The following is a 26,787-nucleotide window of genomic DNA, read 5'->3' on the forward strand; positions in this document are numbered from 1 at the left end:
CCCATGGCACAGCTGCGGATCAGGGAGAAAAGAGAGGGACTAAAACCTAGAAAAATTCGGGAAAGTTTCTTTAAATACTTCATGCATACCTGTGAAAAACCAGAGTAGAGCCTATCTGTGAACAGAAACAACAACAACAAAAGACTTCAGTAGAAACCCAACTTCATTTAAACGTTGGAGGCAGCAGCTTTGTTTGCAGTTTTAATCCCATGCCGGTGGATGCTAATTCTGTAACATTATACAGTTGCCTTCTTTTGGGTACAAAGGGAGAAGGGGGGTTTTCTTTTTTGTGTTTTTCAGTGCAAAGTGATTCTGATCAGAAAGAACCAAGGCTTCAGCTCCAAGTATCTGACATTTCCAAATGAATCTACTTTTTTTTTTTTTTTAAGAGGCAGGGGGGTGGGGAAGGTCTAGTTTTTCAAGGAAAGGACCTCTCTACGCAATCCTGAAACTGATCTTTAGATTTACTTTTTCTTAATCAATAGGAAAAAACCTTGATTGCAACTCAACACTTCCCTGACTCTAGCGCAGAACTAACTGAATTTTTGGTTTTAAGAGTACGGGATTCAGACATCATTTCAGGAATCAGAAATAATTGGCAGCAAGTTGAGGAGAACTGACATGAATTCTTGTTTTACCTAATTTTTCCTGGTTTACCAAGATTTGGCTTAATATTTCTGACTCAGTTCCTCCAGTCTCTACAGAACAGGTCAGTGACATTTTTCATAAATACGAATATCTAAATGAATCCTCCGTTCCTGCTCTCTGCTTACTGTTTCCCTAAGAGCTCATGTCTTAAACTTGCATAGCACCTGCTCCACTGGAGCTATGTGTGTATCTCTACTGAAGTTCTGTGCCATTTTCAGCAAAACTGACTAATATTTAATATGTGTTGCAAATTTCCACGCGTGTACTTGACAACTGGAGATTTACAACCAAAATCTCACAAGGTGAATTCTTTGCTATTTCATGAAAGTCTGACTGAAGAATGGTGAAAATCTCAAATGATAAGTTCCTGTAAGAACGCTGTCAGGAGCGAATTTCAGAGGCTGGCCACACACTTTGGTGGGTGCAGGTGTGTGTTTTAAGTTGGAGCTTACATGTGTGTTTGCATCCTAGCTTTGTGGAGCAGCATACACCATCCTTGCCCCTGAGAGCAAAACCGCTAGTTGAACTGATTAAACTAACATGAGAACATGTCCATTTTTGCAATGTTCTTTCTTTAATTAACTTGCTGGAACTAATTGCTTGCTTGTGTGCTGGCTTCTGTCTTTATTGTCATTCCAAAGAGCAACCCTGGTGTGGTTCTTTTTGATTACCAATGTAGTTATCATTCACTTTGCTATGGAAAGAGAATAGGGAGCGTCTCAGACAACACCTGAATCTGGCCAGTAAAATGATGGGTTGGCTCCAAATCATTGAGAAGGTAATGGCAAACTATAAATTTCCTACCTGTAGAAATGCATGGTGTCTGAACCAACATTTCTTTGATCCTGATGGAAAGCCCTTGTGAAAATTAGGAAAGCCAGTGTCGGAGTTTGTGTGCTTGAGACCTGACCCTTTGGAGTGAGGTGTTCTTTTCCGGGGCTTTATCAGCTGCCGAGTAGGAACCTCTCCTTGACTCATAGCTGCTCTCCTCGGTCTTGTATAATTACCTGACAATTTGCGTGATCTTATTGCACTTCCAGATGGCTTCTTCTGGGGTCTAACTTGTTCACCAAGTGTTGAACTTGGGAGGACCTGCAGCCTACAGGGAATTTCAACCCGACTCAGAACTATTGATATTGTGATGTGAATTTGTTCTATGATGGTTGTGATGTGTCTTGGGATTTGCCACCAAACACACCTGGTGTTCTATTTACTCTGGCAAGCTGGGGATTTTTTTTTCTTTTTCTTTTTAAAATTCCAGGATGAATTATTCATCATTACTTAGAATTTGGGTCTCTTTCATCTTCGCACTTGTACAGCACCAAGGTGAGTACTACAGAATTCCATAAAGCTCTCGATTAGCATGCTCTTGAATTTATAAAGAGACACTTTTGTTGGAACCATGATTGTAAGGGCAGGTGTACATGTGTCTACAGATACAATGAGAAAATATGTAAATTAAATTCTGTTGTGGAGGGTAAAGTACATTAACTTTGAATGATGTTCACTTATATTCTCACTTTTTATTATTTAACTTAGAACACAATTTTTGAAGAAGTTATTTAATGCAAACTATTTCTATTAAAAGAATATAGAGTAGTTACCTGATCACTTATTTCCATAAAGGCATTTAACTTGTGTTAGAAATTTTTAAATATATATTTATTTTAGCCCTAAATTAAGAAGTTACAATGTCACTGATGTTGGTGACTGTGTATCAGTGAGCTATGTCATGGCCAGAAAATCTAAAAGTGCAAGTGGAATAAGACAATTATCACCTCTGTGGTTCCTTCTTTTCTCTGACCTTTTTCTTTGAGCACTGCCTCGGGTAAGTGAAAGTCCACATATATTTCTTTTTACTGTAGTTTTCTTTTTAAAAAAAATTAGACAAGAAAAATGGGGCACTGCACATAGATCTTGAACTTTTATGGTTAGAATTCTAAAGCATCTTTATTTTGCTGATATGTTTGTTTGGCTCAGCTGGTGCATGGTCACAAGTCTTAGGTGAACAGGTTTTTATGACCATGTGTGGCCCCAACATTTTTCCAAGGTTGGGTGAATTGAAATAGCTATAACACGTAAACCCCACAATGATCCTGCTGACTCCAACCTCCTACTTTTACTCCAAAAAATAGATTTTCTTTGGTGAAAGAAAGAATCCTGAAAACATAGTTATGTTTATTGTGAACATTTCAGCCATTTCAGGTGGAGAATATTCCTTCTTTTACAAACTCTGATACTATTAATAGGTCATGATGCTAACAGATGTATATATGTACAAATAGATATTTATATTTATTTATATAATTAAAAATAATAATAATGGCTTCTGAGATGGAAATTGCTTATTGTGTAAACCTACTCCCTTTTATTAAGCATTCTTTTTTTAATTTAACAAGTATTTATTGAATATTTATAATATTAGATACCTTTATTGTTTGTCTTCTTCTTAAGATTGAAAAATTTCAACTGTCTGTTCTTTCCTGTTCAAAATCACAAACTAGTCAGAATCACTCATGAAGAGAAGAGATTTGGAACTCACTTCACCTTTTGGACAGCCAGAGAAATTAGGAACAGTCTCCATGCCATTTCTTTCTTCTCCATGAATGCTTATAGGTTTTCTCATCCTAGGCAAATTGGCCAACACTTCCCCAAATGCCAATTAACCTTTCCAGGAAAATTACTATAATTCAAGGTGAATTTGAGCCCTTTAACACAGTCAAATGCTGTTTTTCATACTTGGGCATTATTCCTAAAAAGTTCCCCATGAGAGACAAATCCATAGCATGACTTGATTTTTTGCTCTTTATTTGAGGAATTCTGTCATCTTTCCGATTCAGGAAGTGTTTGTGCATAACATTTTAGTAGGGATTATAAAGAAAGTTTTTTCCAAGTCCCTATCTTATAGAAATTTAGAGTTTATTACTATTATGTAAATAGGCAAGTTAGAAGGTCCTGCTTCAAGTACTGATTGTAACATCAAGTGTGGCTCACTGGCTCAGTGCTCCTGGGATAAACTATCAGAGTGCCTCCTACAGGTTAAGATTTGGTTGGCTTCCCTGAAACTCTTGGGGTTTGGGGAACAATGCATATACTCTAATGACCGGGCTAGTTTTCTCTGCTCTCCTACTTTGTGAGCCTCAGAAAGAGATCAGCTCTTGGTCCAGGCTGATCTTTTCCTGCTCCCTGCTCCAGAACTAGGGGGCTGGCACTTTGGCACTCTGGGCTGCTCTCTGGCTGCTCTTGTGCTCCTGTCCGTGAGCTGTTGTCTTTTCACTAACAGACTCCCAAAGGACCAGGACAGTCCTTGGCCAGTTGCTCACAATACTATCGGCTCCATCAGTGCCGAACAGAGACTTTCCCAAGAAGAGGGCCTGACGTGACAAAGGGCATGAAGGGGACAGCCTCTGGATGGCTGTGAGTGGGAACCTCAAGAGCAAAGGCCAGAGGTCCAAAATGGACTGACTGCTGCCCCTGAAAACTACGAGTAGTTTTTTTTAATGGAAAAAAGAGATGATGTTTCATTGTTCTATTTTTTATTCAAGAGAAGAAAGGTCAGAGGCAGAGAAAAGAGACCTGAAATGTAGATAATTTCATAGATGCAATTGGACCTTGTTGTTAGTAACATCGACCCTGGGGAAGTTGTCTCGTTTCTCTTGCCAAACCAGGGCACACCTTGCAAGAGTCTGAATGGGAAACATAGAAGAAATAAGCCACGTACCCAAGGAGGTGGTAACGCTGCCACAGGAGGGGCCTAGGTGTTTGTGTGGTGACTTTCACCTTCGATCAGGAGGGTGAGGAAGAGCCCTGTGCCTCTTCTCCAGAGAGTTCTCAAGTGCCCATCCTCCCTGGGCTCAGAAGATCCCATGTCTGCCTTTTGTGAACGGGAGATGGGCACAGAGCCTCTCAGAGCCAGCCCTCAATCAAGGTCATTCACAGGCCAGTTACTACAAACCCTCTCCTCTCATTTTTGTTCTGGTTCCAACTGTTGTTTACTTCCTTCTGGGCTCTGGTATCTTCTTTTTCTATTGTGTGGCAGGAGGGAGGAGACTCCTTTCAGGAAAAGACATGATAGTAGAATTCTTGGCCACAGCCACACTGCCTTCTCCCCACCTTGCTGTCTCATCCAGAGGCAAGGCCTCCCGAGCCATGCCAGACCTAGAGGCCTCTGGCAGCTCCAGGCAGTGTGGTTTCACTGCCTTCCAGCCGGTTCTCAACGTTGCTTTCTCCAAAATGCACCATAGCCTAGGAATAGAGCACTGAATGCTTTCTTCTAAGGAGAAATGGTGTCCTTAACCTTATCTGTGTCTGAGTTCACAGAAATGGACACCTTCCAGAGGCAGAAGGTAAAGGCCTGAATATGGCTTAGGTTAGGATGAAAGACAAGGCTCTTTGACCTGTGGTTAGCTTGGAAGCCATACTCAGAGAAGATGGCTTTAGGTGAGAGGGAAGTAGCTTGCATAACCAAAAGGGAGCTGCCATCTGCCTAATCACCATGTCTCTTGACAGTTCAGCCCAGGGAGCTCATGTATCCATTTTGGCAGAATGACACCAAAACCCCCAAAGTAGATGACGGAAGCTCATCTGAGATCAAGCTGGCCATCCCGGTGTTCTTCTTCGGCGTTCCCTACCGCACTGTCTATGTAAGTGGAGACGCAGCCCAGCTGTTGCTCTGTGGCTCTCCTTTGTGTTTGTCATTAAGGAAAGCATGTTAAATACCCTCTCCCAAGACTCTGGAATAGAGGATTTATTGGCAGCCAAAACGACAAGTTCTGAGATTTCATGAGCTGATAGGTTTTATGATTAAGAAAGTCAAAGGTATATTTAATGGCTAATGTTCATAGTAGAGGAGTATACAGGGCAATAAATTGTGTTTGTGGGTGATTAAACACAGAAGTGAAGCAGAGGCCCCAATGCCATGAACATTATTTCTGCTACTCGACAAGATAAAAAGATACAATGAACCACGATAGGAGCAATATAATTTTTCTTTCCCTTCTGGGGGTGTGAAAAGTTTAGGTACCTGCTGTTCTTGGGCTTCCAACCAATTTGAAGCAGGGTTGGAGCCTAAAGTAGGGGAAATCAACCATCGTATAAGAGTCATTTACAGAATTGGCCACCCTCATTGGGTCTGTACCTATGCCAGAGGGTCCCATTGTCAAGCCTGCACTCAGAAATGGTAACTTCCTCTGTCAGAGCTCCCCGGGGCACCTGCATTCTCAGGCTATTTTTTGGATCATTGGTTTAGCTGCTGAGATTGTTGCACATCAAGAGGAAGGTGCAGAGTGGCTGAGCCTTTCTCTATCTTTGGCCTTGAAGGACTAAAGAAGCCATATGTAGATTATACCACATCCTATCCTATTCTGTGTCTTGCTCAGAGATACAAATGGGACTCTGAGCACCTCCACCTTTGGCCCTCTGCACATCTGACACCTCTACTTTCCCAACTTGTGATGGATAGCTCGAGGCTGATTCCCACTCAAAAACAGTTCCCTCTTCCATTACCTGGCTGGTAGTTATCGCCTAACCAGTTGACCCTGGATTGGTAGCATCAACATCACCTGGACACTTGTTAGCAATGTCACATCTCAGGGCCTAACCCAGCCCTACTGGATCAGAAACTTGGAGAGGGGAGCCTGGCAATCCAGTTTCATGTGCCTTTCAAGTGATTCCAAGGCTCACAAAAGTTTGAGAACCACTGATTTTAACTATAGAATATAATCAAAACACATGTGAGTCATTGCCAGCTTCTTCTGCGAGTCTGTGTGTTTTAATTACACCTATTATTCCCTAGCAAACACATCGCTCTTGGCATCCTGAAATGCCTTTTATGCTCTGCTCACAGCAGGGCCTCCCCAGTCTGTGTTTGTAATAGCTGACTGTGAGTTTTGGAACGTGTTGACCTGATTTTGGAGATGAGACGGAGTGTAGGACTTCCTTTCTAGAAGCCTTCGCTTCCCAGGTCTCTAGAACAAAGGTATTTAGTTAAGCTCTTTTTCCCCATTCATTACACAATGCCGCCAGGAGCCTGAAGAATTCTTGTCCTTGCAAAAGGATAAACCATCGTTTGGGGCAGACTTGTTCCAGGGTAAATTATTCTGAGTTTCTAGGTCATTGAGTAGTGTAGTCCTTTGCCACCCTCTGGGTTGTTCGAAGACAAGAGGCTCTTAACATCCCTGTAGCTTTGTTTCCATCTTCTTTCCAACCCCATATGCTTGTTTCCAAGGTGTGACAAGGTACGCTTACCCAGGTGCAGATCCCTTGTCTGTGGGTCACTATTAATGTCCATAATGTTATTTGATCAATAGGAACCTAAATAACTAAATGTAAAGGAAAATGGCCCCAGGGCTTCCTTACCCAGCTGTAAGCACTCCTGACTTATATGTTCTGCTGTCCAAGCCAAGCAAGCCACTGGGTAAATCAGTTCACCTCAGAGGCAGGCAGAAGCTGGGTTATTCATAGGTCCTGTGCGAGGAAACCTACTGACTTGTGATGTGCAGCAAGGTTTTGTAATTTCATAAGTTGGCTGCGCTATTTACAAATCATGAAGAAATCACCATAAGCAAGTCATTTACATATATAATGTAAGGTACTCATGTCTCAATTTTTATGCAGTAATTGTACAAGGAAGCTATCAAACTATAAGAGCCGGAATGGAATTGGACATCTGGAGGTCTTAACCTTGTCTGTGTTCTGAGTTCACAGTTCTGAGTGACATCAATAGAAGTCTTAAAGTTCTCCTCCAGAGCAGGGACGTGGTTCATCCTGAGATCTGAGTTCCATGAAAGAATATTTGTTTTATCTTTCTCTGACTTGCCTTTCGTTATAAAATAAGAATCAAGGACCAATATCAAGCGCCTCAAATTTAAATTTAACTTGCCTCTGTGTTTTTGTTTTTCCTTTCTATCTCCAATCTGTCGTTCTGAATTTGGCTTTATTACCCACATTGCCCCCAGGCTGGCCTAGCACACACATACAGGCACAACCCAGTAGTATTTGGTAAGTGCCAATAGAGACAGGATAGACACCATGAAAATGAGACTGATTATTAATAAAAAAAAAACCAAACAAACCACAAAGCTAACTACAAGCTGAAAGTGAAAGAAAGCCAGTGTGTGTGCCCTGAATCTTCTCCTTTGGACCATGGTGCTGACATTGAGGTTTTTAAGTCAGTCGTTGAGAAGTCTTTTCCATTCATACAATTAGGCAAATGTCCGTCTTCGTGTGTGACTGAAGTTGTCCTGATTTCAGATCCACTGTGCAACACCTCTCTCATTTTGTAGGTCAATAACAACGGCGTTGTCTCCTTCAATGTGCTGGTGAGCCAGTTCACACCGGAGTCCTTTCCCCTGACGGATGGGAGGGCCTTCATTGCCCCATTTTGGGCGGACGTGCACAATGGAATTCGAGGCGAGATCTATTACAGAGAGACCATGGACCCTGTCATCTTGAAAAGAGCCACCAGGGACATCAGGAAGTACTTCAAAGACATGGCAACCTTCTCTGCCACTTGGGTTTTCATTGTGACATGGGAGGAAGTCACGTTTTATGGAGGCAGCAGCACCACACCTGTAATAATTCAAATTTTCCACTTTCCACTTCATATTCTGACATCTAATTCTTGTCCATCTTCACTACTGTGAAGGAGTCTAATTGGTAGAGCTGAGGAATGTCAGTTCACTTGAGTTAAACTAATGGGTCTTGCCACCCACTTTCCAGGAAACAGAGGGAAATATCAGAGTGAACCAGACCAGTCAGCTGTAATATTTCAGAAGATGTGCCAGCCCAATCACAATTCATTAGGAATGTCTAAAAAGAGTCCCTCAACCATATTCTTGCAGCAGGTGGCCTTCCTGTTTTGCAGTAGAGTGATCAAGGCACTGAGACCTATTCCAGGTCCCATGATAAAGGGATCCAGAGGACCTCAAGGGTCTTTTTCTCTTGCCAGAGGCACAAAATGTTTCTCTCCATCAATAATTTCCTCCCCCAACCCTGCTCCATAAAATCTGGTAGAAAGAGATAAGTAAGGTGCTGGATTTGGGTACAAATGACCTGGCTCATTTTATTATGTTATGACATTTTTTTATTATGACCAGGGTTGATATTATTCATATTTGATGTTAATTAGAGTGGGCAGCTAAAGCGTTTCATGAATAAAGTTTTAACATCTGCTCTGAAATCCCAAATGAGCAGTCAAATAAAAGTCAAATAAGAAAGATTATCGCTGGCATTATCGTAGAGATAATCAACTTTCTGCATAAAGGGACAGAATGTGGTTTTCAGGAAAGTCTGCAGCTTGTTTGAGTGACTTTGACAATGGAAGTTTTTGAAGTAGCAGACACATGCATCTTCAACTGCATAATGTTTCCAGTAAGCAAAGATAGTTTAAAAAGTTACCCTCCCCTTTCTTAGAATTATTTCTAATTCCATCTGTTTTCCCACTTCCTTGGCAATGAGTCAATTGTTTAGGGGTAAAACAGAAACTCCCAAGTTAGAGAGAGGTTGAAAAGTGCTGGCCTTGCAATCTATAGCTTTGACGCAATGAGCACATTGTGTTTTAGCACTTTCTGGCCAGAGCATCTCAGAGCACTTTATCTCTAAGAGGTCCTGCAGAACAGAAAGACACAAGTTTAAACAGTGGATGCATTGGTTAGAAATAACCTCTAAAGAAGCATACATTTCCCTCTGTCATGTTCTGGATCGCTAATGACTCCTCAGGTGATGTTTTATGTCCTTTAAGTCTCATATCTTACAGCTTTAGAATGTAGGATGCCAGCAATCGATAAATTTTAGTGTCAGTGGGGGAGAACAAGAGAAGGAATGCCCATCAAATGCTGACCACCATTTTTTTTCCAAAAAACTTCCATTGGCAATAAAAATGGCAAGATAATTTAGATACTTTCTGGTTTGTACTTTGGAATGAATTTCTGAACGAGGTGAGATCTCGGTCTATGAAGACAAATGAGGAAACATCTAAGTCCTTTGAGCTCTGGGCCCGCCATAGCCGATGCTGTCTATGATAGAATTGCCCAGGTATGTGCCTTCATTCTAGAGCTGCAAGTGTCCATCCATCCCTCCCTTTGAAAAGTGCACCACCTGTTCCATAGAGGAACGTGGATCATCAGGCCAACTGAACACTGGCTTGAGAGATTTTTTTTTAGAGGCAGATAGTGCCATAGAAGCCCTGTAAAAAGGGAAGGGGACATGTTTATTTCAAGGAAGGAAAACCAATACTTATTGAGGGCTTCCTATGTGCCCAGCTCTGTAAGAAGATATTCTGATTTATCATTTAAACCCCACAATAATGTTCCCCCAAGTGCTAGCTCCTATTCCAAGGTGAAATAACTTGCCCAGGTGGTAAGAAAAGGAATTCAAAACTTCCACGAAGCAGAACAGGGGTTCCCACTCACTAAATCCTCGCCTCGTTCCTCAGTGGTCCCCTCCAGGCATCATGGGAAGTCCTCTGAAGCAAAAAGGGTTTTTCAAGAACTGAAAAACAAGTTTTTACTGAGACAAATCCAAAACGATTTTATATGAATAAAGAAATGTCTATGTGTAGGGGTATGTGATGGCGAGCAACAGTGTGTGTGGGGGCTGGTGTGCATGTGATACAGTTAGCCTCAGGGTGCTGTTGAGATGGCTGGTTGGATTTGGAGTGACTTATAGGGTGGGAAATAGATTGCTCTCAAGAGCTGCTTGGACCACAGATATTTCCAACTTCATTTTGGGGGAAGAAATTCACTTCTGCAGGAGAATCCTGCTCTGAAAGAAGGTATAACTTTAGTCCTCATGTGACCTTGACTTTGCATCTGCCTCTTGAACCTGACCCCACTAGTGACCTTTTAGCAATCTTGAGCTGACTGCTCACTCATTTTTGTGTCCTACTTTCCTCTTTTGTTAAAGGAAGTCAAAGAATGAAGGCATATACCTGGGCGGCTCTATCATAGACAGCATCGGCTGTGGCAGGCCCAGAGCTCAAGGAGAAAGCTTTTCTTTACTAAAAGGGCTTTTCTTTGCTTGCACCTTGCCCCTCCCTGGGACCTTCTAGAATGGGGAGATCTGGGGCTTCCAAGATCCTCTACCCCAGTTTGATTACACAGGATAGGGATTTGGGTCTTCCTCTGAGTTGGACAGAATGTTAACTGGGATGGTATCAGGAAGCTGGAGAAAGGGCTAGAATTGAAAAGAAAAAGGTAAATGCAGTCTCTGCTTTCAACTCTATTTTTTATTTGCATTTCCTGAAAATCAGGGGTGAGGATTAGGAAAGGGAATTAGTTAAAAAAAAAAAAAGAATTTGCTACAGCTTATTTCTGAGAACTTGTTGCAAGGTTTGTTTGAATCCTTAGCATCTCTGTCCTAGAAAGTTTAAAATTAAGACAGCATGGAATGACAGTGCACTGATAGACTGGGAACTCTGGCTTGAATCCCATCATCAATGTAAGGGTCACTGTGAAGTGTCCAGAAATTATTTTCCTTAGTCCTCAGCTTTCTTAGCTACAGGGTGGGCATGGGGACTGGAGGTGCTGCTCAGGAGCAGAGCACTTGCCCAGCATGCATGAGGACCTGAGTTTCATCCCCAGCACCTCCAAAATAAAAAAGGGGGTAAAAAAAACGATGGGAGTGGGCCAAAAACACTGGCCATCTTAACATTGGTCTAAGTTACAGATGAGCACTGAGGATTTTACAGATAGAAAGCAATACATGAATGCTCAATTAGAGGAGCAATTTCTTCCCACAAAGTGCTTTTTAAAAACCACTTTCCAACTTCCATTTTAAAAAGGGGAGACATCTCGTCAAGATGTGTTTTCCAGGAATGGAGAGAGCACAATCCAGAGGACCATTTTAATCCCACTGACTAGCATTTGCTGGCTCTTCCCCCTCCCACCCACCCTGCTGTGGGAACAGGTATTTGCATCCCGTCCTGGCTCCGCGGCTGCCTATAGTTATTCTCATGCTGCCATCTATAGGTGCTCTCTTAATATCACAAGCTCAGCCGGGGCCTCTGAATCTTCTGTCTGCTCCAAGACAGAGAGATGTGAGCTGGGCGCTGAGTCAGACTCCAGGTTTATCTCAGGCAATTTCTCTTTTAGACGCACCATCCCACATGTCTCACTTTTCCCACTGGAGGTGAGAACAAATTCAGAGAGAAGGCAGAGCTTGAGGGCTGGGCTGCAGAACAGCTCTGAGCTGCTTGGGGACAGGGTGGGGGGACCAGTGGTGGGTGTGCTTAGTAAAAGGAGCTGTCCCTGAGGAGAGCACCTCCTGAGAGTGGCGTGAGACCATCCTATCCCCTCCTGTAGGTGAACACCTTCCAGGCTGTCCTGGTGTCTGATGGCTCCTATACATTCACGCTCTTCAATTACTATGAAATCAACTGGACCACGGGCACAGCAAGTGGTGGGGACCCCCTGACGGGTCTTGGAGGAGTGATGGCACAGGTAGGTGGTTCTCCATGTCATAATCCTGCCCATCTAAACCACAGCAATCCCTGCTTTGCTGCTCAGCATCCTGGACAGAGTCCTGCCAACAGCTTTTAACTAGAGATGCTGGGTGATTGTGCAGGTGGACGAAAGGCTAGTCTTTGCTACGTGACCTGGAGGGTGGGATGAACTAGGCAAGTCTTTTGCACCTTGGATGGCTGCCCCAGGGAGTCCAGGGGAAGAGGGTGACTGGGTTTCAGATGTGCTAAATTTGAAAAGTAAGACAATTGGACCAGGTAACCAACTGAGGTGGTGCATGTGCTCAAAAGTCTTATCTTCCTTTTGTGCTTCAGGCAGGATTTAATGGTGGAAACCTCACCAATTTCTTCAGCCTCCCAGGCTCAAGAACCCCTGAGATTGTGAATATCCAAGAGACCACAAATGTCAATGTTCCAGGCCGCTGGGCATTTAAAGTTGACGGGAAGGAAATTGACCCGGCCAACGGCTGCACCTCTAGGGGTAAAGCATTTCCTGTTCTCTATGGCAAAACAGGGTTTGTTTGGTTTAGATTGACAGGCAGGCTTTTCAGCCACGGGGGCGGCCTCATTCGGATGCCTTACTCTTTTGACATCTCTCAGCTGGGTAATGGAGATCAAGGTAATTTTAGCATGCACATTCATCACTCTGGGAGCTGAAACTCTGCATTTGCTATGCTGCGGCTTTTTCCAAGTCCTTGCCTGCGGTGTGAACGCAGCCTTCAGTTCTGAACAACTCCAAAGTGGACCCAGATCTTGAGTGATTTCTTAGGCCGACGGACAGAAGGGAACCCCCTCCTGTTTAATATTATTTTTGTTGTTGTTGTTGCCATCGCCGTTTAAATCTTTCTTCTCCTTACTCTGCCATCTGCACTTTGTAGCTCTACAGGAGTGGGTGGTCTTGGAGTGTTGCCAAGTCCCAGCGAGGGGTAAATCCATACTTTCTAGTACAATTAGAAAGAAAGAAAAGGTAGCAGAGTCTTTCAGTCAACTTCTCTTTAAATCTTCCCAGCAGCAGCAAAACATGCAGGAATTTGGGGAAAATCAAAGTTGGCTGTAGGTCTCTGTGAACAAGCTGTAGTTGAACCTCAGTGGGTTTCCTTTACATGGTGATCCAAAGTCTGGAGCTTTCTCTGAACTCTCAAGACCTCTTTGGATGTGCAAAATAGCCTTGGACTCTCACAGGAACATCTCCATTTATAGATATCTGCCTCTTATGTGTTCAAAAGTATTCAGAAAATGGGATTTCTGTTAATATTTCTGCTTCCAGGAGTAGAGTCTGTGGCAACTAGTAGAAGGAAATTGGGCCTTCCCTACTCATCCCTGTGTCCCCATCATCCATCTATCCATCCATTTATGCAACCATCCACTCCCACCAATCCATCTACCTACCCATCTACTCTACCTAGCTAGTCATCTGACCCATCTATCCCGCCACCTACCTATCCATCCACTCACCATCTCCAGTTCCATTCCTCTATCTGTCCACCAAGCCAGCCAGCCAGCCATTGCACGTTTCCAAAGAACATCTTGAGAGCTCCAGTGAGCGCCAGCTACTCTATTATTTGAGAAATATTAGCCAACTCTTTTCAAACAACCAGTGGTTCCTGGTGTACAACATTCTTCTTCTTTTTTGCCGTGCTAAGGATCGAACCCAGGGAGGGCCTCACACATGCTGTGACATTTACATTTCTTAAATTGAGTTTTCTTAATATTACATTTCTTAATATGGAGTCTTTGATACATTCCCTCCCTTATACAGGTCAAGATACTATAGACTTCCATGACACTAACAAGGTAGAAATGATAGCCACAAGAACAATGGTGACACAGTGTAAGACGTGAAAGACCCAAATACAAGGTACTGTGGAAACAGAGGGAGACCTTTAGAAACGTGTTTTTAGATCTCTAGGAAAGTTCTGATGTGGAATGAGGAGGTCTCTTCCCCTCTTTGGGTAGAAAGCATGGCCTACGTGTTTTGGCAGCCCTGAAAAAGCTCCAGCCTACCTCTTGACTCAGCTTTAATTTGTTAAACACACAGAAAAACCATCTACACATGGTCTGGACATGCCAGTGTCCCTCCCTTCCATTCCCTGCACTGTGGTCAGGCTTATCAAACCCCTTCCTTTGCCCCAAGGTGAGGTCATGTGTGAAGATGGCCTGCCTGGGCATCCTTGCCTTTTGGACTCTGTGAAGTCCCCCTTGTTCAGAAAAGAAAATACGAGTTTTGGAATTTGGCCAGTTTTAACCACATAGGAAAAAATCTAGGCCCAGAGCTCACCAGGAGTTCTGAGATAGTGCCCCCTTCCCTCCTGCAAGGGAAGAGATAGTGCGCCCTTCCCTCCTACAGCCTCACTTAGGTCCAGGAGAGAGACTCACCCCATACCTCATCATCCCTTTCCCCTTTCTGGCCTGAACCGAAGCCTGACAGTTTATGGACTCTCACCCAAACCTCTCTTTCCTTTTGTCCAAGCATCACGCTGCTGACTGGCTGTGGATCTGCAACCTAAGTGCCCAGTGACAGCCTCTCACCTGAGTCTTGGGAATGAAATGCTGTGATAATGGAAAACATTGGCTTGCAGAGCCACGGAGTTGGTCAGATGCCAGCTGTGTACAAAGTCCCCACTTCGACTTCATTCTTTTCCTCCTGAGTTATGGGTTTGGGTTTCATACACAGAACAAATTCAATAACCTTATACAGACTGCTGTGCATTTTTATGTGCCACTGAATGTATATCAATCTAATGAGATTAGAATTTGGCCTGGGTGATAGCAGGAGATGCAATTCCATAGAACTGGTTTATTATATCATCATTTCACAAACAAAATTGTCACGGAGAGTCTACCTTTTGGTCCAAACCTCCTCTATTCAAAGGCGTTTTCCTCTCATTTATTGGAAGCCTGAAAAAGCAGAGAGTGGAAATGATATTGAATGCAGGCTGTTACAATATATGCAGCCTTGAATTAGTGCCAAACCGTGTTGAGGATTGAAGGCCCATTTTAAGGGCTAATGTGTATGACCTAACTGGGAATGTGAATAAATCTATTATCTCGTTTTGGGGCACTGTTCTCACCAGGCATAAAACATAATTGCCTGTTGAGACATGTTCCCGTTGGACACGTATAGAAAGGACTGTTCCGGAGGCGCCCATCCTTCTGCTTGAATTAAGCGCGTAGCCTTCTGTGGTTTGAAAGACAGTCAATTTTATGAAAATTTGAGAAATATTAACCAACTCTTTTCAAACAACCAGTGATTCCTGGTGTATGACATTCTTCTTTTTTGCCATGCTGAGGATCGAACCCAGCATGCTGCGACATTATTTACATTTCTTAAATTGAGTTTCCTTAATATTACATTTCTTAATATGGAGTCTTTGATACATTCCCTCCCCAAATTCCTCAGTTTACAAATGCTGCTACCTCTATCAACATGTGTCAGCTCTTTCATAGCATCACTGTTCCCCGTGAAGCAGGGATGAGAAATAACATTATTTATATTTTACAGATTAGGAAAACTGATACACGTGAGAATTAAGTCAGTAGTCTTGAAAGTTGATTGCACAGTTGTGACCATTGCAAGTTCTCTTGATTCCAACACTAACCCAGGATTAGATCACAGACCCCAGATCAGCGAAGTTCCTGTTCAAGTGAAGGTTGATATTAGCAAGTGACAAGTTTCAGGTTTCTTGGTGGAGAGATTATTTATTTAGGGAAGTTATTTTAAAGATGAAATGCCTACTAAAGGAAATGGCAGTGAATATTTTTATTGGCACATACCTACCCCATACAGCATCCTCCTTTTGATCTCAAATTTGTCAAGAATTCTGTCCAATGGATAAAGAGAAGAGAGTGTTGGACTTGGACAGGGCATAGAGATGAAGGGAAGACAACTCATATAGGTGTAAACTCTGCCTATGCAGCATTTATAGGATTCATGGGTCTTTGAAAGTGCTATATAAGTGGTCAGCTCTTTCCAGAATCTTCCCAGGGAGCAGGGATTTCTATTTGTACACCTGACTCCTGATTTGTGCTATTGATCCTTTTTGGCACCCAGAGGGCTTCCAACAAATATCTGTTGACTGAATAAACAAATTAGCAAATAAATAAGCTACTGCTGAGTTACCTGGGTACATTGGGTTTTCTTTCAGAATACCCCTCCTCAGATTCCTGAAAAGATGGAAATGATTCCCGAGTGTCACAGTCTTTCACAGACAGAGGCAGTGTCTTTCCCTGAATGTGGGTTTGCTCACCAACTGCAGAGTTGATGATGCCAAGGCTTTGCCTGGATTCCGACACACTCACCTTGGAATCTTGGCTTTAAACCTGAGCTGCTGAGTGATCTCAAGATGAATTACTCAACCACTCTGAGGCCTCAGTTTCCTCACTTGTCAAGTGAGGGCAACAGCCCCCCGTTGTGTGGATTACATGGAATAAAGGATGTGGAGCATTTAGCCCCACACCTGGCACAGAGGGTAAGTGCTCCGTAAATGTTGGCTCTGATGTCGTTATTCCCCAGGACAGTTCCTTCGGCGAGGGGAGGTGTTTTGGGATGACCTGAACTGCACCATCAAGTGCCGCTGTCTGGATTTCAACAATGAGATCTACTGCCAGGAGGCCTCCTGCAGCCCCTACGAGGTGTGCGAACCCAAGGGCAAATTCTTCTACTGCAGCCCTGTGGAGATCAGCACATGCGTGGTGTTTGGAGAGCCGCACTACCACACTTTTGACGGCTTCCTCTTCCACTTCCAAGGCTCCTGTGCCTACCTGTTGGCCCGACAGTGCTTGCAGACTTCCAGCCTCCCCTTCTTCAGTGTGGAGGCCAAGAATGAGCACCGAGGAGGCTCTGCCGTCTCCTGGGTGAAGGAGCTCTCTGTGGAGGTCAATGGTTACAAGATTCTCATCCCCAAAGGAAGCTATGGCAAAGTCAAGGTGAGACCCTTTCCATCCTTCCTAGGGAGATGGAGAAGTTAAGAGATTCTTCAGCCTGGGGAAGATTTCCCCAAGCGCACTAGTTCTGTTCATCGTTTCTTCTACAGTACCAAAAAGATGCAGGCTCTTCCTGCTCTACAAAGACCTTTTAAGATGCTTTACTTAGCCAAACTTTATTTGTACAACAGCTTCACTAAACTCTCTCCTCAAAGTGTCCATTCATTTTTTAACTTAAAATATATTAACATCCCTAGATTCCTCATGGGTACACACATAGGCACACACACAATCACACCGCTCAGAAGTAACAGGGAAGACAGGTCAGTTTAATTTCCCATGGACCCGGCTGTAGTCACATGGAAAGCCCTGACGATGGTGTCAGCACAAAGTGTAAATCTGGGATTAATAACTCTTATCCTACCCCATCCCCCATCCTGTTTGTCCAAGAGCTGTTGTATCATCTTCAGAGAGAGCCCCACATTGACTGATGTCTCCAGAGGATCTGGAGTAACCTTGCTGGTTTCCTTAGGGAGGCCTGTGTGGGAAGTTCCCACGAAAGCTTTGCCCGAACACCACTCTACCAGAACCTACCATTCCCATGTAGAATAACAGAGAAGAACATGGGCCTCTGCTGGCCTGTTTAGCATGTGCAAATGAGGCTTGTCACTGTCCACCTGGATTTCAAGCAGAGGCATGGACAAAAGAGGGAGTGCGAAAAGCCACTAGCAATTACTCAATTTGTGAAGGCCCCAATTTTCATAATGTTAATGAAAACCTTGTTGCAACCATGTATTTATTCAAGCAAAAATAACCAAGACCACAAGGGGTTGATTGCGGCAACCGGTGCAATCCTTAATCCTCATGCATGGAGGCCTTTATGGAGATTACGAACCAGACTGATGCCAGTACAGGGATTTCTTTCTTAGAAAAAAAAAAAAACTGCATTGTAGTTTTAATTGATGTAGCATGTCAAACAAAAGGTAGGACTGGGGAACTAATTCCACTTTTCCTGGCTCTGCCCTTCCAGGTCTCTGCAGCTTAACAGTCTCATAATTAAGAAAGTGAGCTCTTCCTGTGCTTGAAATGCCAGTTTGCCTGTTATTTGGTTAGCCTCTCTAGGGAGAGCCCTGTATATCGAATCAAAGCTAAGAGTTTGGGTGCAGAATTTTGCAGTTTCTCCATTTTAAATTTATACTGTGCGTTGAGCACTGTCCTTATTCTATAGGTAGCTGCTAGCCTTTCAAGCTACCCATTTTCACTAGCTTTCCTCTACTTTGCCTGTATTGTGAAGATGATGTGGATGATATCCGTAGTGGAAAAAGCAAGCTTCATGCTTTATTCCTACTTTCCATTTTGATTAAAATTCTTTTTCACCCACAGTCAGACTTTTTTTTTTTTTTCTAGAAAGAAAGGGGCACTGTCATTTCTTTCAGGCCCAGCAGCTCTGCTAATTTTGTGTGGCTCTGTTCCATCGTCCAGGCGTAGGGCACGGATTCCTCAATTTTCTGTAGCAACAGGGAGATGTGGATGTGAATATAAATGTTTCAGAAAGAAAAGGTTATGTGACTCCGACTGCAGGCTAACAATGGCTGCCTTTTCCTTTTGCCAAATGGTTTCCAGTGTCTTTGAATACACCTGCCCTGCTGGGGACAGTGGCTGGATGGATGGCAGAGTCCTGACCCAGGGTGATATGGGGACAGGCAGGGAGAGGGCTGGGAAGCAGGAAGGAGCCCCAGATGCCTGGGAGGCCACTGTCTCCTTCAGCCACATTGTGCCAGGCTGGGAATGGATGCTAAGCTCTGTCCTCCCAAACTATAGACCCCCTTTCTCCAACCCTGTCTCCAGATGCTGGGGTTAGGAGGTACGTTCTGTCTATAGATTTTCCCCTGTTGAACTGTTCTCAGATAACAACATAAACAATTTAGAATTGTGTATGCTAATGAGGCCAGAGAAAGTCAACATAACTCAAAATCCATATGTAACAAAGACCTCCTTCTAACTAATACTTGTAGATTCTCCTGTTTTCTCACCAATGTAACCCAGTAGAAAGGGAGCTAAGGCCAACTAGTCCATAGTAACAAAGAGCTCAGACTCTGGGGTGGGACCTGCCCAAATCCCTGGGTTGGGACCTACCCAAGTCCCAAGTGGCCTCTTGGATCCTCAGTTTCTTCATCTGTAAAATGGGGGTAGTTGTCTCTTGGAAAGCACGCCTGGGCTGTGGTCCAGAATGGGCTGCTGCTCTTCAGCACTGGGACAGAGACAGCAGAGAGCAGTGGTGAGAACTCAGCTTTGGAGCACAACTGGCTGGAGTTGGGGTCCTGCCTCCTGAATATAAGTCACACCAGCCCTGATCCTCAATTTCATCATCTGTAAAAAGGGAACATAATAAGGACCTTTAAATTTGTCATAAGTACCTTTAAATTTGTCACGAGCATTAAGTGGATCAGCCACATGTGCAATGTCCAGTACAAAGCCTGGTGCTCAGCACGTACTCAGTGCACGCTGGCTGCACGTGGCCATTCCCATTGGAATCTCTGAGATTCCTCTTCTCTCTCCTCGCCTTGCCCTGCCCACATCCTGAGAGAGACACTGCTGGAGAGGGAAGAGACCAGAACACAGGGAGGAGAAAGGAGAGCAGAGAGGTGAGGCTCATCTACTGTTGGTTGCTTAAGGCCTGGAGGGACGGAACAAGAAGTCACACATCAGGATCATCAGGATAAGACTTCTCCCAGAGCTCCTGTGCTGAGCACCATGGGACACAAGCCCTGGGGGCTTAGTGATGAGTGTAAAAGCAGGTGCCATGACACTCAGACCTGGAAAAAGGAGCTGGGATGTTACTGACATCTACAGCCAACCCAGGTGTGAGGTCAGCCAGAGCGGGAGGGCAGATGCAGGAAGCTGGGGGAACTGTGGCAATACCCAGAGCCTGTCTACACCCCGGCCTCTGCCTTGAGAAACACAAGACTCTGCCCCTTGTTAGCCGGAGTTTAAGAGGACAGGGGAGCAGTCAGCAATCAATGTATCTGGCATTTAAAATTTTATCAACTTCGGGCAAGACTTCTCCCTCTCTGTCCCAGCACAGCACAATGCATAATAATTATTCCATACTCTGCCAGCTGTCCTTCCTTCATGGCATGGCTTTTCTCACCCTTGTAGACTAAGTTGGCCTAGAAATAAGGATAATTAGCCAACTCCTTGGCTTTTCTTTCTATGGCTCTCTGCAGGACAGTTTCCTAATGAAGCCTACTTTTTTGTCCCCTTTTCCCATTGCTACCATCTGAATATTTATGTCCCTTCCCATTCATATGTTAACACCCAAACCCTCAAGGAAATGGTGTCAGGAGTTGGGAACTTGGGAGGTGATTAGGTCATGAGAGTGGAGCTCTCATGAATGGGATAAGGGGGCTTATAAAAGGCCTCAGGGAGCTCATCTGCCCTGCCATGTGAGGACACTCGGAGAAGGCACCATCTATGAACCAAAAAAATTAGCCCTTATAGACACGGAATTGATTAGCACCCTAATCTTGGATTTCCCAATCTCTAGGATTGTGAGAAATACAAATACATTTATGTTGTTTTGTAAACCACCCTTTTTATGGTGTTTTGTGGTAACAACCCAGACACAGATAGACACAGACAGAAGACTTGTACCAGGAGTGGGGTGCTGCTATGATAAATACCCCAACAATGTGGCAGCAGGTTTGGAACTGGATAATGGTGGAAGCTGGAAGAGTTTTGAGATGCATATTAGCAAAAGCCTACATTACTGTGCATTCATTAGGGTGAGTCTGGTGAGGGTGAACTACCCACCAATCTGAGAGCTGCATGTGGTGTCTGCCGTGGTAAATCTTGGATGCGATATTTACACGTCTACCGTCTCATCTTCTAGAAAACTCAGTAAGTAGCAGCAATGGCACCAGAAACAAGTGTGGATCCAGGTCAGCCCAGAAAGTTGGTTTGCACTTACAGTCAAGCCCCAAGGGCTGTTCTAGAAATAATCATTCCATCCCAGCCTGTGAGTGTGAGGGTCTAAAGATGCTAGTCATGGTAAATTTGAAAAAGAAAATTCTCTCTCTCTCTTGGAAGCTTTTCAAGCCACCTGCTTATATTGTTTAGCCACCTGGGACTCACTCTTGATTCTTCCCCATTTCTCATTCTCACCAGGGCCACTAAGTGGGCTGCTTAAGCTCGTGCCTCCCCCCTCCCATCCACGTCTGGTCTGGGCTCTCATCCTGGTCCTCCTCCATGACTCTTGCAGCAATTGCGTCTGGGTTTCTTTCTTCTCACCTTGACTTAGTTCAATAAGTGCTTCTTGCTGGGCAGCATGGACTTTCTAAAATGCAAATCTGTCATTTCCTTGCTTAAAATCCTTAAGAGGCTCTCCCTGCACAGCAGAAGTTCAAGCCTTGTGTTGTATTTTCATGTCTTGTTTTTAACATGGTTAAAAGGCCCTCCACAGTCTGCTCTCAACACAGAAGCAGAGTGGCTCCCGGAAAGCAGAAGTCAGTTTGTATTGCTCCTTTTCTCTAAACACCCTCTTGGTTCAAAGTCTTTGCAGAGGCTGACAAGCCGCCCCTGTTGTGCTACTCTTCTCCCTCTGACATCAGCTACCATGGCCCTCTCCTGTTCTCTCTGCTCCAGCCACACTGGGCCCCCTGCTCACTCCCACCTAAAGACCCACTGATCCCTCCTTGTGAGCCCTTCCCATGCCAGAGAACATCACAGCTGCTTCCTCATCTCAAAATTCCTCTTCCTACAGAGCTCTGCCCTGATAATCCTTTTTTTTTTAATTGGAAACCCTTTTTCTTGGCTCTTGTAGTCCACAGTCCTTGCTTGACTTTTTTTCTGTATAACATCAACTTGACATAATTAAGTATTTTACTCATTTATGTTGTTTGTTGAACCTAAAATATAGGTTATGAGGCAGGCATTTCCAACCCTTAGAACAGTGCTTGACTACACGAGGCCTAAGGAGATACTTGCAGGGTGGCTGGGTCTGGCCTAAGTCTTCAGCTTCATCTCTGGCCACCAGTTCCCCCTGAAGTCTAGAACACCTGATGCCTGTCCTCAGCCCACATAGCTGCCTCTAACACATCTGCCTTTATATTGTTGTTCTGGAATTCTCTACTCCACCCCCCTATTCTTGATCTCCTTTGGCCACTTCTGTTTATCTTTAAAAACCCAGATCAGATTTAACTGCCTCTAAAAACGTTCTGTGGTTCCCCTAGGCTGGATTAAATGTTCATTTACCGTTCTCCCATTGCATCATTTATCGATTTATATTTTAAACCGTCTACTATAAATATCTATTTGTGTTCCTCTTCTGCAGTAGGCTGAGGGCTCCTTGAGGAGCAGGAGTAATTGTTCTTTTTCAATCTTGTACTTCTCAGTTCCTGACATAGTGCTTGGTACCTAGCAGGTGTTCAAATTTGTTGTTGTTGTTGAGTAATTAAATAATGTTCTTCTCATATCATAAAGTTATGGGACTTAGAGCATAGTGTCAGGGTGGCCTCAAAGCTCAGCTGAGCCTAGAAGTTGTTCTATTCACATTTCAGCTAGAAGCAGGGTCAGTAAACATGAAGGGCAGTAACGGGGTCTTGGAAAATGTGTGACAACCTGAGACTTAATGGATCTTTAGAGAAATAAAGAGAAAACCAAGGTGATGAGCCTTTCAAGAAAAGGCCTAGAGCTGCCCGAGAGCCAGCTAGGACTGGGTGACAACCACGCAGTCCCCAGAGGAATCCACAGTGGCACTAGAAATGTCACAGCTCTCACAGTTCAAATGCATAGTGCTCTGGTGGCCCACATCCAGAGGCTCTCTAGAATGTTCTTCCAGGCTTTTGCCAGAATAAGAGGTAAGCCCACTGGAGCCTGGACGTTGGGTAGTCAGTCTCTCTGGAACATGAGTTGCTCTGCCCTCCTTTCCTGATCTCCGCTGGAACCTCTTGCCGGGCCACCTGCTCACCTGCCTTTTACTGTTACTGTTGTTGGCAGGTTAATGACCTAGTGACTTCTTTGCCTGTCACCTTAGACTTGGGGGCAGTGAAAATCTACCAGAGTGGCATGTCTACTGCTGTGGAAACAGATTTTGGGCTTCTAGTGACGTTCGATGGCCAGCACTACGCCTCCATTTCCGTCCCAGGCTCTTACATAAACTCCACCTGCGGGCTTTGTGGGAACTATAATAAAAACCCACTGGATGACTTTCTCCGCCCTGATGGCAGGCCAGCCATGTCTGTGCTGGACCTGGGCGAGAGCTGGCGTGTCTATCACGTGGACTGGAAGTGTGACTCCGGCTGTGTGGACAACTGTACCCAGTGTGATGCTGCCACCGAAACCCTCTACTTTGGCTCTGACTACTGTGGCTTCCTCAACAAGACGGATGGCCCCCTGTGGGAGTGTGGCACCGTGGTGGACCCCACGGCCTTTGTGCACAGCTGCGTGTATGACCTGTGCAGCGTGAGGGACAATGGCACGCTCCTCTGTCAAGCCATCCAGGCCTACGCTCTCGTGTGCCAAGCTCTCGGCATCCCAATTGGAGACTGGAGAATCCAGGCTGGGTGTGGTAAGCTGGTCCCCCATCCCAGTGAGAGGTCTCTCTTATGCAGCGAGCTGGGCCAGGGTTTCAAGGCTCCTCCAAATGCCCTTGTTAAGACTTGCAGCCCACGAGTGAGGGGGAGGTGAATATCACAAATCATAAAGAATGAACTGTAAAAGGATCTTTACTTTTCTCCTACCTGATAGCAGAGCCAGGAAACAAGAACTCATTGATGAACAAAAATGATCTGGAAACAGGAAATGAATGGCAGGAATCTCATGGCTGGAGGGAGGCCCCCATAGCAGGGGGGAGCAATCCCAGAGCTGAGCCAGAAGGCGGGATTTCCAGGCGTAGAGGTGGTGTGCAGACACTGGCTCGGGAAAATGGTTTGCCTCCCAAATGGATCCCACACCCTTTGCTGCCTGGCCCTTCCTCCTCCATTTTTAGTCTCCTTAGAATTTGTGCCCTTTGCTCTCGAGCATCTCAGCTGACCTGCTGTTGCTGGTCAAAGAAAGGGCTGCAGAAAAGAAGTAGACTATACCAATATAGAAGCCCTTTTTCTGAAATGCTAAGAGCAGTTAGAAAGCCCCAAGTTTGGGGAAAATCCAGGTTCTTTGAATTACACTCTGGATTAAGCCTTTTGCACCATTTGGTTGTCTCACTGCCCCCCTCATCCCATTTAAATCACTTTCTTTCCTAGTAATGTAAAATTTTTAACAAAACAAAAACAACACATTTTGTTTCCTATGTGACCTTGGGTTTCCTCCATGTGAGTAAACAGAAAATTATAATCCGTGCATTTGAGAATGCTATGTAGATGAGAAGATGTGAATTTCTTTAAATACAAGGCCAGGGAGATTTTATCCCCTGTAAGTATAGATTGTGTTCACATAAATCATCATCTATCAGATTCAAATCTTTGAGTATTGGTCAAACTACTAAGTGACAGTGTATTTTTCTTGATATGTGACTGACCAGACTCTGTTATCCCAGAGCAGCCATATCATGAGTTGAGTTGAAATGGAATACAGCTTCTCTCTGATCCTTATATAATCCAAGAGCATTCAAACTGCCTAACTAAATTTTTACGTAGAATGGCTATTTTTTTTTTCTAGTAGCACTTCTTTCCCATCTTCCATACTTCTCTCTTCTCACTTTAGTAGGATGAATTATATTTCAACTCAGAGAGCTAGTTTACTAGGCCCCTGAGCCCCTGCCTGCTGGATTCAACTAGACTGAAACATTTATGTAGTCTTGGATGCTCTTAAAATAAGGATAGAAGGTTTCTAAGGCAAGAAGAGCCTTCAGAAGGCACCAGCTCCTATCCCAACTCCTGGAGGAACAAAGCACATGATCTTTGCAGCTAACAGCTGGGGCTCTTTCTAATATTTAATATCCCAGGGAATTCATTTCCACAGTCTCTGCTTTTGCATACCTAGGTATTTTAAGCACCTTCCTGTTTGAAATTTATGTTTTTAAATTACTCCCCTAACAGTTCCATTTTCCATTTCTCCTAAAAGTGGCATTTATTTCCTTCTAGAACGAGCCAGGCTCTTCTTGAAAATCAGGTCAGCTCATATGTCCATCCATTGAAGATCTGGAAATATCTTGAGGATTATAGATCACCAAGTAGTAGCTCTGTATTAAGTTAGTCTAGTACCAGTGGTAACCTGAAGTTTAACTTCAGTGATGATCAAATTCAAGTAAAAATTCACAATCCAATTGTGGCGCTGTTATTGGGAAAGCAGTTGAGGTGGTTGTTATAGATATCACCTCACAGTCTCTGTCCCCATCTGAGTCGCCTGTGGCCCTCACATAGGACCTTAATGATTAGGAAGAAACATTCTTTCTCCGGGCCCCTGTACTTGTCGGATTCTGGCCTCTTGGCCCTCCGGGTCCACTCACCCTGTGACCACGCTCTCTTCCTTTCCCCTGCGTCAGTGTCCACCGTGCAGTGTCCGAGTTTCAGCCACTATTCCGTGTGCACCAGCAGCTGCCCCGACACGTGCTCGGACCTGACCGCCTCTCAGAACTGCGCCACGCCGTGCACTGAGGGCTGCGAGTGCAACGAGGGTTTCGTCCTCAGCACCAGCCAGTGTGTCCCCCTGCACAAGTGCGGCTGTGACTTCGACGGCCATTACTACACCATGGGGGAGTTCTTCTGGGCCACGGCCAACTGCACCGTGCAGTGCTTGTGCGAAGAGGGCGGCGACGTGTACTGCTTCAACAAGACCTGCCGCAGCGGCGAGGTATGCGCCGTGGAGGACGGCTACCAGGGCTGCTTCCCCCGGCGGGAGACCGTGTGCCTGCTCAGCCAGAACCAGGTGCTGCACACCTTCGACGGCGCCGCCTACGCCTTCCCCTCCGAGTTCTCCTACACCCTCCTGAAGACCTGCCCTGAGCGGCCCGAGTACTTGGAAATCGACATCAACAAGAAGAAGCCCGACGCAGGACCTGCTTGGCTACGGGGCCTGCGGATCCTGGTGGCTGACCAGGAGGTCAAGATCGGAGGAGTCGGGGCTTCGGAAGTCAAGGTAAGACTCCTTGGTCCCTTTCAGTGTCTTCCGATGAGTCTCCTCAAGCCAAGGAACTTGCCCTTCTCATCAGGCTTTCTGCCTCTGCCCAAGAGTGGATTCTAGGAAGGGGACGGCTCCCAAATGGGAGCATCTTCTCAGGAACAGCACCAAGTAAGAATCTCAGGAGGAGCCATGGAGGAAAGCTGGAATTTCTTGAATTAGAATAGGACTTGTTCTCCACAAGAGCAAATGCGATACAATGCCAACTATGTGCTAAGCACTAGTCTGGGCCCTTTCCAAGCACTATCATGCTTAACCTTATGCAGCAGAAAATATTACCATTTTACAGATGACATAACTGAGTTCCAGAGGGGCTAAGTAACTTTCTCCAGGAACACACAGACACAAAATGGGATTCAAGCTCACACAGGCTGGCTCCAGAATCTATGCTCTTAACCTTGTACTATACTAACTCTTCTACCTGTAGATGAGAAGCCGTGTGGGGACATATAAAGGATACCTGCTCTGATGCCTCCCTCCCGCTGACCTGGTCTAAAATACCTACTTCTAGGCATCCAGACTCAGATCATTAGTTCTAGAAGAAAGTCATCTAGTGAAACTATTTTCATATGAAAATCCCAAAGGGCCAAGTGAGGGCCCCACAGCTCATTGAGGCAGAGCTAGGATGTGTGTGTGTGTGG

General features: G+C 44.7%; 1 protein-coding gene across 1 annotated transcript in view; it reads left to right on the plus strand.

Moving 5' to 3' along the window:
- Positions 1-418: 418 nt before the first annotated feature.
- Tecta (tectorin alpha) overlaps positions 419-26,787 on the plus strand; it is a 68,770-nt gene continuing 42,401 nt past the window's right edge. The window contains exons 1-8 of the mRNA XM_021728534.3: positions 419-1,974; positions 5,158-5,291; positions 7,932-8,219; positions 11,949-12,086; positions 12,422-12,587; positions 16,620-17,032; positions 23,027-23,597; positions 25,512-26,104. Coding sequence (XP_021584209.3) covers positions 1,911-1,974; positions 5,158-5,291; positions 7,932-8,219; positions 11,949-12,086; positions 12,422-12,587; positions 16,620-17,032; positions 23,027-23,597; positions 25,512-26,104 — 2,367 coding nt within the window. The 5' untranslated portion in view covers positions 419-1,910. The remainder of the gene's footprint in view (positions 1,975-5,157; positions 5,292-7,931; positions 8,220-11,948; positions 12,087-12,421; positions 12,588-16,619; positions 17,033-23,026; positions 23,598-25,511; positions 26,105-26,787) is intronic.

This window comes from Ictidomys tridecemlineatus, chromosome 4 (assembly GCF_052094955.1).
Source record: "Ictidomys tridecemlineatus isolate mIctTri1 chromosome 4, mIctTri1.hap1, whole genome shotgun sequence".
In the NCBI taxonomy this organism is placed as follows: domain Eukaryota; kingdom Metazoa; phylum Chordata; class Mammalia; order Rodentia; family Sciuridae; genus Ictidomys; species Ictidomys tridecemlineatus.